Source organism: Rhinatrema bivittatum, chromosome 7 (genome assembly GCF_901001135.1).
Source record: "Rhinatrema bivittatum chromosome 7, aRhiBiv1.1, whole genome shotgun sequence".
Taxonomy (NCBI): Eukaryota; Metazoa; Chordata; class Amphibia; order Gymnophiona; family Rhinatrematidae; genus Rhinatrema; species Rhinatrema bivittatum.
The window spans coordinates 202,677,812-202,691,858 of NC_042621.1; the positions used below are offsets into that span (position 1 = coordinate 202,677,812).

The following is a 14,047-nucleotide window of genomic DNA, read 5'->3' on the forward strand; positions in this document are numbered from 1 at the left end:
ATACTTTTGTTTCAGTTGCATGGCTAAATCAAGCACGCGGCATCCTTTTGAAATCTGGCTTCTGTGTGTCCTGACTATCACACACCGGCACTTATGGGTGCAATTTGAGAACATAAGAAATTGCCATACTAGGTGAAATCAAGGGTCCATCAAACCCAGCATCCTGTTTCCAACAGTGGCCAATCCAGGCTACAAATACCTGGCAAGTACCCAAAAACTAAGTCTATTCCATGCTACCGTTGCTAGTAATAGCAGTGGCTATTCTCTAAGACAACTTGATTAATAGCAGTTAATGGTCTTCTTCTCCAAGAACTTATCCAAACCTTTTTTAAACTCAGCTACACTAACTGCACTAACCACATCCTCTGACAACAAATTCCAGAGCTTAATTGTGCATTGAGTAAAAGCATTTTCTCTGAATAGTTTTAAATGTACTACTTGCTAACTTCATGTAGTGCCCCCTAGTTCTTATATTATCCAAAAGACTAAATAAACGATTCACATTTACCTGTTCTAGACCTCTATCATATCTCCCCTCAGCCGTTTCTTCTCCAAGCTGAACAGCCCTTTCCTCTTTAGCCTTTCCTCCTAGGGGAGCCATTCCATCTCCTTTATCTATACCTCTGGCGCCCTTCTCTGTACCTTCTCCAGTGCAACTATATCTTTTTTGAGATTTGGCAACTAGAATTGTACACAGTACTCAAGGTGTGGTCTCACCATGGAGTGATACAGAGGTATTATGACATTTTCTGTCTTATTAACCATTCCCTTCCTAATAATTATTAACATTCTGTTGCTTTTTTGACTGTGGCAGCACACTGAGCCGACTATTTCAATGCATTATCCATTGTGACACCTAGATTTTTTTCCTGGTTGGTAGCTCCTAATGTGGAACCTAACATCCTGTAACTACAGCATGGGTTATTTTTCCCTATATGCATCACCTTGCACTTGTCCACATTAAACTTCATCTGCCATTTGGATGCCCACTCTTCCAGTCTCGCAAGGTCTTTCTGTAATTTATCCCAAACCGCTTGTGATTTAACTACTCTGAATAATTTTGTATCATATGCAAATTTGATCACTCGACTCGTCGTATATGCTTGCCAGAATCTGAAGGATACAGTGATTTATGGCCTTTTCCTGTAGGCTGTTACTATGATGACAGAGTTGTAGAGGGAGGAGGAGGGCAAGAAAATGAAAATTAGGTAAAAATCCCAGGTAGCTCTGAATGAAGGCTCATAGCACTGTAGTCTAACAGAGGCTGATTTTTTAGGCTTCTGATTTAGTCAGAAGCCTAAAGAAGCAGGAGAAAGCTATGGACCCCAAAAAATGTTTTGTTTTTTTCCTAACAGAGCTCAAGCTAAAAATGTCAGAAGATCGGAACAGCATATTGAGAACATCACAAAGTAACTTGCAAGGAGAGAGCTCTGGGATATATGGTGGTAGAACTGAGCAACAAGGAGCAGCTAGTGCACAACTTCCATCTGTAGAAGAAACTGTGGATACCGTATGGAAACGATTAAAAGAAAAAAGACAACTGCTTAACCTGCCTGAGAACTTAAAGGTACTCTCAAACTCTTTAGCACTTTAACCTTTTTATGCAAAAGAGTCACGTGTTTTATTTAGTAAAGGAATGAGAATGGAATGAAAAGCAAACCTCAAAACTTAAGACACTGATTTTCACTTAAGTCCCTTCTCCATGTGATACTATCTTGTCACAGCCTCAGCCAGTGAGTCCTGTCAGATCTGCCAGTTTTCCTAGTATCACTTTTCCTGAACATATCCAGATCAGTCCAGACAAATGGGTTTTATTCATCCCCACCAGCAGATGGAGGTAGAGAACAAACCTTTGGGCACTGTCACATATACGAGAGTGCCACCTGCAGTCCCTCAGTATTTCTTTACCTCCAGTAGATGGTAGAGGTACTAACCCTGCAGTCCTAATTGACTGGATTGTAAAGGAAAATTTTGCTCCCAGAGGCAGCAGGTTCCTGAAAAAGGGCCATCCCTCTGGTTTGGAGCCGGGTGAACGGGTGGTTGAATATCCCTGGCCAGTTCTGCTTGCAACCCTGGGACCCCATACAGCCAGTGGTCTGGCTCCCTGAAGGGAATGCAAAGCCTCTCCGCCGGCCCAGGAGATTTCAGGGAAGTGCCCTTGTTTTTTGTTCACCTTATTATTTAGGGTGTGTGGGCCTAAATAAAAAAAAAAAAAAAAAGTTTCAGGAAGGGACTTCTGCTTTGTAGCAGTAGCGGCTCCAGTGTAAGCTGGGCTGCCGGTCGGGCAGGGCTGTCGGCGGTCGTCTGGAGCGGACCTGGTGGTGCTTGGGCGGAAAGAGGGACCCAGCGACTGAGGGGCACCCTGGCTGGAGGCAGGTACCTCTGGGGGGATTTGTCGGCGTGCTGTTTTGGTTCGCTCGCTTTTTAGTGCAGCAGCGGCCCTCTGAGCGCGCCGGCGTGAAATTTCTGCCGTCAGGGCACCCGCTGACGTTTCGATCACAGCTGCGTGGTGCGCCCCTCCCCCTCACGGGCCCGATAGCTTTGCCGCGCAGTGCACGGCGGCGTTCATTTCTTTCAATTTTTTTGGATTAAAAAAAAAAAGAAGCAAAAGAAAAGGATGGCAGACAAGCACCTCGAGCAGGTTTGCCGAGCCTGTGGGGGTCGGACCGCCCTTCTTAATGATCTCCTCCTGTGTACAGAATGTGCAGGGGGGCGGGGAAGGCGGGGAGGGCGCTTCAGAAAGGTTTTTGAAGCCCCGTAAGCACTCTGGAGGGAGTCGCTATGGCCGCGGAAGCGAAACCATCTCCCACAGTCCAGCCTCATCCGGAGGACCGGGTTGATTTGCACCCTAGTAGCCCCAAGTGGCCTTTGGGACCCCCGGAGGGGTTTTCACCCGGGTTTGTCCTGTTGCTCCATGAGGCCTTCCTGGCTAGGCAGGCTGGGAAGTCTGGGATGCAGGTAGGCCCAGCGGACTCTGCAAAGAGGAAGAAGGTGCAGTCTAAGGAGCCCGCAGGACCATGTATCTTGCCCCGCGACGGCTGCCAGGCGCATTTGGAGTTAGCCTCGGATGATTCGGATGAGTCTCAGGAGGCGGAAGACATGTCTTCGGGGACCGATCGAGATGACGACCGGCTGGAGGAACAACTTTTGGACCCAGCAGGCTCTAAACTGGATCTGGGAACGGAGGCCCCAGAGGCGGAAGGTAATGATCTGCGAGTGGTCAGTCTTTTTTGGAGGGAGGAGCTTCGGCCGCTTATCCCCAGGTGTTAGAAGAGTTGGAGGTTAAACTCACGCTGGAGAATTCGGATGCTGAGGGAGTTAATCTGGTGCTGGATGGCCTAAGGAGACCTCCTAGTGCCTTCCTGATTCTGAAGAAGATTCAGAAGTTGATTGACCAGGAGTGGGAGTCCCCTGACTAGGGACTGCGAGTCAGCAGGGCAATGTCCAAGCTGTATCCACTGCTGCAGGAGCATTTAGATGTTCCAAAGGTGGATGCAGCGGTTTCGGCGGTTACCAAGAAGACTACCATCCCGGTGGCTGGAGTTTCAGCGTTGAAGGATGTTCAGGATCGGAAGCTGGAGATGTGTCTCAAGAGAGCCTTTGAGGTGCTGGGTTTCGGCCTGCGAGCGGCAGTCTGCACAAGTCTCATGCAGCGGGCCTGTTTGTGTTGGATTCAGAAGTCGCAGGAACAGGCGGCCTCTGGGGCCCTGTCTCCGGCCCAGGCAGCTCGTCTGGAGGCAGGAGTTGCATATGAAGCTGATGCCTTGTATGACCTGGTGAGAACCACAGCCCATGGTATGGTGTCATTGGTGGCGGCCAGGCGTCATTTGTGGCTACGAAATTGGTTGGCTGATCTGTCATCCAAATCTCAGCTCTGTAATTTGCTTTTTCAGGGCAAACTGTTGTTTGGTGAGGATCTGGATCGTTTGATGAAGTCTCTTGGGGAGACGAAAGGAAATAGACTGCCGGAGAATCAAAAGTCAGTTCGGAAATCTTTCTCTGCTCATTCTCTGTTTCGGGATACCTGGCGTTTTCGTCCATCAAGACCCTCAGGAACATCAGCTCTGAGACAGGCTTCGCTTAGACAGCAGTCCTTTCGTGGGATTGGCAGGACATCAAGAGGCGGATCCACCCAGGGAGCGGGTGGCAGTAAGTCCTCCCAATGAGATCCGGCAGGTCCACTCTTCGTCTCTGGTGATCGGGGGCAGGTTGGCCCGGTTCTACGAGGACTGGACCAAGATAACATCCGACCAGTGGGGGTTGAGCGTGGTGAGAGAAGGGTATGCCTTAGAATTTTCTCGTCTTCTCAGACCATCCTTTCTGGAGTTGCATTGTCTTTCCCGAAGCAAGCGGGCAGCTGTCCTGGAAATGCTTCATTGCCTGTTAAGCCTGGAGGCTGTGATCCCTGTGCCAGCGTCCGAGCAGGGACGAGGAAGGTATTCCATCTATTTCGTGGTGCCAAAAAAGGAGGGCACTTTCCATCCTATCCTGGATCCGAAAAAGGTCAACCAGAGTTTGAAGGTGCCATGTTTTCGGATGGAGACGTTGAAGACCGTAATTGCGGCGGTGAGGAAAGGAGAGTTTTTGGCGTCCCTGGATCTCACCGAGGCTTATCTTCATATCCCCATTCATCTGGAGCATCAGAAGTTCCTCAGATTCATGGTGCTGGGACAGCACTATCAGTTTCAGGCACTTCCCTTCGGTCTGGCCAATGCCCCATGCACCTTCACAAAAGTGATGGTGGTGGCAGCGGTGGCGGCCCTGCGGCAGGAGGGATTCTTGGTGCACCCGTACTTGGACGATTGGTTGATCCGGGCAAAATCCTTGGCAGAGTGTGTACGGTCAGTGGACCGAGTGAAGTCACTCCTGGAGTCCCTGGACTGGATCATCAATGTGCAGAAGAGTCATCTGATACTCTTGCGTTCCCTCGAGTACTTGGGAGCTCGTTTCAACACCCAGCAGGGCAGAGTGTTCCTCACGGATGAAAGGATGAACAAGATTCAGGAACAAGTAGCTCGTCTCCTTCGTCTGCCGCTGCCAAAGGTCTGGGATTATTTACAGGTCCTGGGCTCTATTGCGTTCTCTCTGGAACCTGGTGCCTTGGGCGTTTGATCACCTGAGGCCTCTGCAGAGAGCATTGCTGTCCTCGTGGAATCCTCAGTCGAAACAGTACTTTCTGTCGCTGACGGAGTCGGCCAGGTCCATTCTGGGCTGGTGGATGTCGCGGAGCAATCTGGAAAAGGGGATGCCCCTCAAAGTCCAGGATTGGGTGGTAGTGAGCACGGATGCCAGCCTTCGGGGCTGGGGGGTGGTTTGTCTGGGCAAATCTGCACAGGGGCTCTGGTCGTCGATGGAGCAAGCATGGTCCATTAATCGCCTGGAGAAGAGGTTTCTACCCTTGGGCCGTGGTCGGATGGTGCGAGTTTTCTCAGACAACTCGACCATGGTGGCTTACATCAACTGTCAAGGGGGAACCAAAAGCCCCATGGTGGCGTAGGAGGCTCAGCTGTTGTTCGAGTGGGCGGAACTCCAGCTCGAGGGGATCGCTGCCTCGCATGTAGCAGGAGTCGACAACGTTCAGGCGGATTACCTCAGCTGGCAACAGCTGGATCCGAGGGAGTGGGAACATTCTCCAGAGGCCTGGAATCTCCTTTGCAACTGGTGGGGAACTCCTCAGTTTGATCTTGTGGCAACGAGCCTCAATGCCAAGACTCAGAAGTTCTTCAGCTGTCGGAGGGAGACGGGCAGTAGGGCTAGATGCCCTAGTGTGTCCGTGGCCTTCCGGGCTTCTTCTATATGTTTACCCTCCGTGGCCACTCATAGCAAGGGTTCTCAGACGGATAGAATGTCATCCAGGATCGGTCGTAGTGGTGGCACCGAAGTGGCCTCGTCATCCCTGGTTCGCGGACCTGCTTCGGCTGTCAGTGGACGGGTCTCTGCATCTGTCGCACTTACCGAACCTTTTGCGTCAGGATCTCATATATTCGGATCAGGAGGATCACTTTTGTCTCGCAGCCTGGCTTTTGAGAGGAGGTGATTGCGTGTGAAAGGATATTCTGATTCAGTGATTGCTACTCTTCTGCAAGCACAGCGTCCTCCTACTTCTTTGGCTTATTCCAGGGTCTGGAGAGTGTTTGTTTGAGACCTGGTGTGGGCATCAGGGATTGGACCCTCTATAGGTTTCAGTTTCCCATATTTTGTCCTTTTTGCAGGCGGGCTTATCCAAGCGGTTGGCCCATAGTTCTATTCAGGTCCAGGTTACAGCCTTGGGTTGTCTCAGAGGGAAGGTTCAGGGGAAGGTCTTGTCTGCCCATCCGGATGTGGTGCGTTTTCTATGGGGGGGGTGGCGGTCAAGCATCTTTGCCCGCCTAGTGTTGAAGGTCCTTTGCGAGGAACCTTTCGAACCTTTGGGTCGCACGTTGTTGAAGACGCTTACCCTGAAGACTGTCTTTTTGGTGGCTATCTGTTCAGCTAGGCGGATTTCAGAGTTGCAAACACTGTCTTGCCTTGATCCTTTTCTCCAGATTTCGTCAGATAAGATTTCCTTGCGGATGTGCCTTCCTTTCTCCCCAAAGTGGTTTCAGCTTTTCACGTGAACCAAGCCGTGGAATTACCTGGGTTTCCAGATTGGGCTCGGGATCCCTCAATAGGTCAAGAGCTTCATTTGTTGGATGTGTGACGTGTGGTATTGAGGTACTTGAAGATCACTAATGCTTTCCGTCGCTCTGATCATTTATTCGTCCTGTTTGGGGGAGCAAAGAAAGGAGAGAAGGCGTCTAAATCCTCCTTGTCCCACTGGTTAAAAGAAACTATCTCTGCAGCTTATGTCACTAAAGGGAGAGCTGTTCTGGTGGGGCTGAGGGCACATTCGACTAGGGCTCAGGCGGCTTCTTGGGCTGAGTGTCAGCTGGTATCTCCCCAGGAGATCTGTAGGGCCGCGGTGTGGTCCTCCTTACACACTTTCACCAAGTATTACTGTTTGGATGTACAGGTTCCAGAGGAGGACTCGTTTGGGGAGAGTGTCTTCGAGCGGGTCTTTCGGGTTCCCGCCCAATATAGAAGGGCTTTGGTACATCCCATTTGTCTGGACTGATCTGGGTATGTTCAGGAAAGGAAAATTGGTACTTACCTGCTAATTTTCGTTCCTGTAATACCACAGATGGGTCCAGAGGCCCGCCCTGAGGATCTGTGCCGAAAGACTGCTGTATTTGTTTGCAAAGCAGAATTGCCATTTTTGCTGGCTAAGTTGTTTTTTCAATTATTAAGTTTTTTCATTGATTGTTCCAGTTGGTCAGGGGTATCCAGTTGGTAACCTTATTCGCCATTTGCTAAAGTTTAGTAATCTTGCTTTGGGTATCGAGTAATACTGAGGGACTGCAGGTGGCATTCTCGTATATGTGGCAGTGCCCAAAGTTTTGTTCTCTACCTCCATCTGCTGGTAGGGATGAATAAAACTCATTTGTCTGGACTGATCTGTGGTATTACAGGAACGAAAATTAGCAGGTAAGTACCAATTTTCCTATCTCATGTTATCACAGAAAAATCCAAGGCAATATCTTGGGCACATTTGAACATACCCAGATCAGTAAGCAAACTTGTGCTAATTCAACCTATTTTCTTTATGCCATATAATATAAAAATAGCAGAAACAGCAAGAAAGTACTGGAAGATGGCATATGGTCAGTCCATCTGGCATATCTATAATATATTTGTAAGTGCATGAAATGCAAATAGACAAGAAAAAATAATCAAAGGGATTATTTCTTCTGTTTTTATTTTATGCTTGGAAATAAATAAAGCATAGTAGTATTGGATGAATGAATGTTTGTGTTACAAACTATTAGATGCACGAAAAAAGTTTTGTTTTTGTACTGAAGGCTGATTCGCTCTTTGTGATGTTGGGTGAGTCACTTTATACTCCAGTACAAACTTGTGGCCCTATTTATTTGGAGGCCGAGAGTCCGCACTATTTATCCAGATATGTAGCAACAGCTGAGTATCTGGCTACCTTCAGCGGATGCCACTTAGCCGTATACGTCACTTATCTGGCTAAGTAGATAGCTGGATTTCTAGTGGGTGGGCAGTGGGTAGATCGGAGAGGCACTCCTTATCTGGCTAACTTAGCCGGATATGTAGCAATATTCAAATTTACCAAGTTAAGTTAATTGAATAAGTTAGAGGTCTAATTCAGCTGGATATAAGATAGCTAACTTACATAAATAACTTATATAAATGAAATCCACTTTGAAGCGCTGAAAAAAGTGTGTGAAAAGTGGAATATAAATCTAAATAAAATAAATAAAATAAAAACAAAAAAAATAAAAAAAGTTTTAAATATCTACCTCTCTGCATTTTTTCTATAGACACAAAATGGGAAAAACCTTTTGTCAATAACCCGCTTAGATTGTAAGCCCTTTGGGGATAGGGAATTATCACAGTACCTGTATGTAATCCATTAAAATGCCTGAAAGTCAAAATATAAATCTGAAAAAAATAAAAATCATTAAGGCATTTCTCCCATTCTCTATCTCTATGAGATAGATCCTTGATGAATAGGCCTTAATGGTCTAAAGAAACTGAAAAAGTGGCTACATTGCCCAAAGACAAACTGCAAAATTGTTGAAGCCTCTGAAAGCTAAAATTGCTATGATTACAAAGAACTTTATTTTTCCTTTAGTAAAAGGGAACAGTGGCTATATTGCAAGAGTAATCTTTGTCTAGAACAGAATCTCTTCCAAAACAGCATTTTACCCGTTTTTTTGTTTTTTTTTTAAGGACAAAATAAATGTGAATATAATTTTTGCTTCTATACTAAAATCCTTTTGATTTCTACCTTGACATTAGGTTCTGTGAAATGCAGTAACTCAGGATCTACTAATAGTTTACTTTCTATGTTGAAGAACTTTTCGTCAGGGCATTTCTTCCAAATAAGTGTTTAGGATCTTTAGCAGCTTCCTTAGGTACTGTTTTAGAGTCGCCTATCAATAAGGGATATACATGGATCTAAACAGGAGGTAAATGAGCAAAAAAAAAAAAACCAAAACAAGATACTTGGCTGCAATGTTGGTTTTACTAAGGAATTCTCTAAGGATTTGTCACTCATCCATTTTCTCTGCTACTCTCAGATCGTCTCTGTACATATGTAGTCTAGGTCCAGTGTTTGCAAATCATGCATATTCATTTTGGCTATTGAGATAGCTAGAATGGTTAGATGTACCTCAGGGACTGGGTTGGAAAACATTGGTCTAGGCGGTTGTTTCAAATCAAAAATTGAATGGTACATATGAAACAGTGATTTACAATCTCAATACTGCTGGCCCTCTGTCACAGCCCTTGGATTAGCACAAAGGACCAACAGAGCTTTCACATCTAGCTCTCAGATCTGCAACATGCATGCTCTAGTGTTCTAACAGTAGTTACCTAATACACAGGTCGATACAGTTATGCCGCGTTAGAGTGCGGCAGTGCCAGGCGCACCCTCGTTCCCCGCACGCACAGTTCTCTTCACCTACCGCTCGATACTCTCTTCAAATTGCATGCAAATGCATGCCGCGTTAGGCGAAGGTTAGGCCCGCGCAACCCATTTTACTGTATAGAGCGCCTATACAGTATCCTGGGTGCGCGGGCCTAACGCTTCACGGCCACGCTGGTACCTGTCATTTCAAATGTCATTTCAAATGACATTTGAAATGACAGGTACCAGGAAGTGGACAGTTATGTTCTCCGATGCTCGGTAAACTTTCCCCCAGCCCCCGCTCACCTGCCCTGGCTGCGTCCGGTCTCCGGTGCAGCCCCAGTCCTGTCCCCTCCTCCCGAAGCAAAAAAACAAAACCGAAAAAGTAGCAAGAGAGCGAGGGGAGAGACGGGCAATCCTAGGCTCGGGCCTGCTAGTCCCCTCCCCTCTCCTCCCGAAGCAGGGCGCAAAAAGCAGCCTTGCTCCGGGAGGAGGGGGGGGGGGCAGTTTAAAGCGACGAAGCGACTTACTTTTGCAGCCCTCCCCCCTCCGGACATCGGCGACGACCGCGGCTCCAGCCTCCAGCTGTCAGACAGACGCATCGCATGTGGGAAAGCGGCCCCTATGCGTGCAATTGGTTGCTCAAGACGTGACGTCACGACGTTTGGCGTCACGGCATGTGACGTCACGTCTTGAGCAGCCAATTGCACGCATAGGGGCCGCTTTCCCACGTGCGATGCGTCTGTCTGACAGCTGGAGGCAGGAGCCGCGGTCGTCGCCGATGTCCGGAGGGGGGGGCTGCGGCGCAAGGAGAGAAGACGCAACTTACTCCAGCCAGCCCCCACTTCGGCAGCTCCCCTTCGGCAGCCCCCCTACGGCGGAGTCGGCAGTGTAAAGCGAGACGGACCTTCGGCGGAGACGGCACTGTAAAGCGAGACAGACTGCGGCGCAAGGAGAGGAGGAGAGAGAAGATGCAACTTACTCCAGCCAGCTCTCCTCCGGACAGCGGCTCCTCTGCCTCCCAGCTGCCGGCGAAGATAGACGCCCGAACGGGTAGGCCCCTCGTGCAATTTGACCTCAAGGCGTGACGTCGCATGCCGTGACGCCAAACGTCGTGACGTCACGCCTTGAGGTCAAATTGCACGAGGGGCCTACCCATTCGGGCGTCTATCTTCGCCGGCAGCTGGGAGGCAGAGGAGCCGCTGTCCGGAGGAGGGCTGGCTGGCTGGAGTAAGTTGCGTCTTCTCTCTCCTCCTCTCCTTGCGCCGCGGTCTGTCTCGCTTTACAGTGCCGTCTGCGCCGAAGGTCCGCCGTGGTCCGCCTCGCTTTACACTGCCGTCTCCGCCGAAGGGGGGCTGCCGAAGTGGGGCCGCCTTGGATTTTTTTTTTTCGCTTTTTTTTTGCTTCGGGAGGAGGGAGAGGACTGGGGCTACCCCGGAGACCGGCACCCATGGACGCGACCAGGGCAGGTGAGCGGGGGCTGGGGGAAAGTTTGCCGCTTACCCTTACTCCTGCCTCTAACGCAGGAGTAGGGGTAGGCGGTAAACTAACAGGTTAAACGTGCGGCAAATCGGCAGGGAAAAAAAGTGATAGTCGGAGCGCGAGTCACAGTATCGGAGGGAATAGCTAATTCGTTCATTAAATAGCTAATTCGCTCATTTACATATCATTTACATGCTGCGTGCGGGAAAGGTTACGGGTCGGTTTCAAGAAGCGCTAAGGACGCGTGAAACTGGAGACTGTATCGCAGGATCGCCTTACGCGTCCCAATTGTGCGCCCACAGCGAGTTAATCTCCAACCGCACCTTACAGTATCGAGCTGACAAGAAACAACATTTAGAGAATCAGCCTTACAGACACCACAAGGAATTGTCTATCAAAATAGATAATAGCTTAGCATTGCAAATTGTGTTAAGGTCATTAAATTGGTTTCTATAATTAACTTTCCTGGGAATATACTGTATGTGGACTTCAACAACAACATAAAGGAAAATTTAGGGATTGGCAGTGTGCCATTTCATTTTTTAATATACACAAGTAACATATTAGAGCTCATCCAAGTCACCTACTGTATGACCGTCCCCCCACCCCCAAATGACTTATGACATGGTTAATTTATATATAATTGCACAGCTTTTCAACATAGGTGACATTCAGTATCTTCTACAGGAAGTGAATTTAAGTATAATGGCATGATGGGGAAAGCAGTAATGGTATTGTAAGTTATTTACAACATTTCAAGAAATTGATAACATTCCCATACCACTGGAGATGTGTTAATGATATAATTTGGATACATTTTATGTTATACTATGAGTATTTTTATGTATCTGCAATGATCATATTACTGAAATTTGCAGAATACAAGATTGTTAAATAAAATAAATAACAGGAGCGTGGGTATTTCAGGGCTGTCTGTAGGCCAGTGTGAATGGTACGACTGTACCTGGACCCATAGCTGGAGGCGTCTCGCACTGGTTGTATCTGCATACACTGGGAGTAGTGAGGTTGCTGGCAGACAGGAATAGCAGCAGTATATCTGACCTGTGCAGGGCTGAAAAGAAGGTCCAGGTATCCCTTCTCTTTGGTGAGGAAAGGCTACAGCTATGGAAGCATTTTTAAGCTGCTGCTGGTGCTGCCCACCTGCCTCCTGTGACTAATTGGTTCTGATTAGCAAAATGAAGGAATCAGCTGCAGGAGGTGGGGCAATAGCAGCAGCTCAGAAATGCTTCTGCCTGGTGTACCCATTGCTGTAACAGAGGGGAAGGCAGAAAGAGGTAAGCATAATGGGTGGAGGAGGGGGGAAAGGGAGATGAATGAGACATACCTGGTGCAGTAGTGAAATGCAAGGCTGTGCTTTCACTGTCACAGGTGGTTGTTTCAGGAGCCAATACAAGGGAGGAGGAATAGCCTAGTGGTTAGATCAATGGGCTACAAACCAGGAGACCAAGGTTTGAGTCCCGCTGTTGCTCCTTGTGACCTTGGGCAAGTCACATTGCCTCAGGTACAAAACTTAGATTGTAAGCTATCTGGGGATAGGGAAATACCTACAGTTCCTGAATGTAAACTGATCAGATATCTCAGATCGAATGTCGGTATATAAAAATAAATAAATAAATAAGTTGGGAGAAATAGCAGGCATCTGGAAAGCAGATGTGGACAGAATGTATGTTAATGCTGTCCATGCCCAGGCTCCAACAATAATATCCAGGGCATCAAATGTTAGCCCATCCCAGAAGGCACATTCACATCCTTACCATTTACATTGATAATTGCAACACCAGGTTTGGGTTCTGAATGCTCTTGCTGAACCCATTGAGAACACTACTTCAAGAGCACCAGCCCCCTGATAAGGTCTAACTGGCCTGGCAGAATCTAACAGTTCCCGCGCGGTTCTAAAGTCAAAATCACTTTTTTAAATAAAAGCAGTATGTTACTTCCAACAGTATGGATATGGAATGTCCATACTTTATCCCACGGCGATAATCAAAGCAAATCTATTCACGTAGTTTTGCTTTGATTATTGGTGCAAACTCCACAAGTAAAAACTACTTGTAGTATTTACCCCAATGCGGGCAGTTTAATTATTGTTCCCTGTTATGTTCGAATGCTGTATTATAGGAAATCCAAAGATGTGACGGAGTTTTTCTTCCAAGTTGGGTAATTTTGGCACTCCTGAAATCTACAGTTCCTTTCATCACCGGTACTTAATTTGTGGGTCAGGAACTGAACTAGTTATAAAAACCAGTTCATGAGGTGAAGCCCTGTTAGAAAAAAATCAGGAACAGGGAGCAGGACACTGAAGCCACTGGATGTGGAGGTTTCTGAAACCTGATCTCTGGTGTTGCAGAAGTCATAACAGAACCTTAAAATGTGGATTTAATTTTGTGGTGGAATGCCCACGTGATTTTGTCATGTGTTATATGAGTTGCAAACAGAAAAGGTTTGAGAATCACTGTGGCATGCAAAAATCACTGCCCCACTTTCGCCTCCCCTGGTGCTGTGGCCTTGTGGAATCTCGCTTGGTATCCTGTAACTGCATTGCAGAACTGCAATCTAAGTTCCACTAAATAGTAAGGAAGTCAGATCTTGTTGATCACAAGTGAATTTAAATGAGCACCAAGTACAATGAATAGTGCAATACAGGGATTTGCTTTCATGACTGGATCTGATACAGTCTGTTACCACTGACAGTGCAGTCCTCAGTCCTGCTGATGACTGTTTTACATCATCTGGAGATAACAGTAATCAGGGCTTTCACATAAGCTAAAGGGATGCTCCATTTGACAGAAGCATGCATCTTTTGCAACCTCAGTAAATGCAGAACTTACCAGAAACCAAAAAAGAATGTTTTCAGATCAATTATTCTTCTATACATTGGGGCAATAAAGAATTATGCACATTATCCTTTCATGAGATGAAGTCATGAATCATAACCTAATAACGTTTCTTTTAAATAGAATATGACAAAAAAAAATGAGACTGGAAAAATTCATGCTTCAGAAATGGCTATTTTATTTTGAGAGTATTCTCGGATGGCCAGTAAGTGTACTGTAGAAAGATGCCTCTTGCAAATTATAGTTATTTTATTCC

The 14,047-nt window shown here is 47.2% G+C and overlaps 1 protein-coding gene across 6 annotated transcripts in view; it reads left to right on the forward strand.

Annotated features, from left to right (window-relative positions):
• Positions 1-14,047, forward strand: part of FAM13C (family with sequence similarity 13 member C) — a 389,871-nt gene that overhangs the window by 282,040 nt on the left and 93,784 nt on the right. For all 6 annotated transcript variants that reach the window (XM_029609761.1, XM_029609762.1, XM_029609763.1 and 3 more), the window contains one exon: positions 1,356-1,567. In XM_029609761.1, the coding sequence (XP_029465621.1) occupies positions 1,356-1,567 (212 nt within the window). The remainder of the gene's footprint in view (positions 1-1,355; positions 1,568-14,047) is intronic.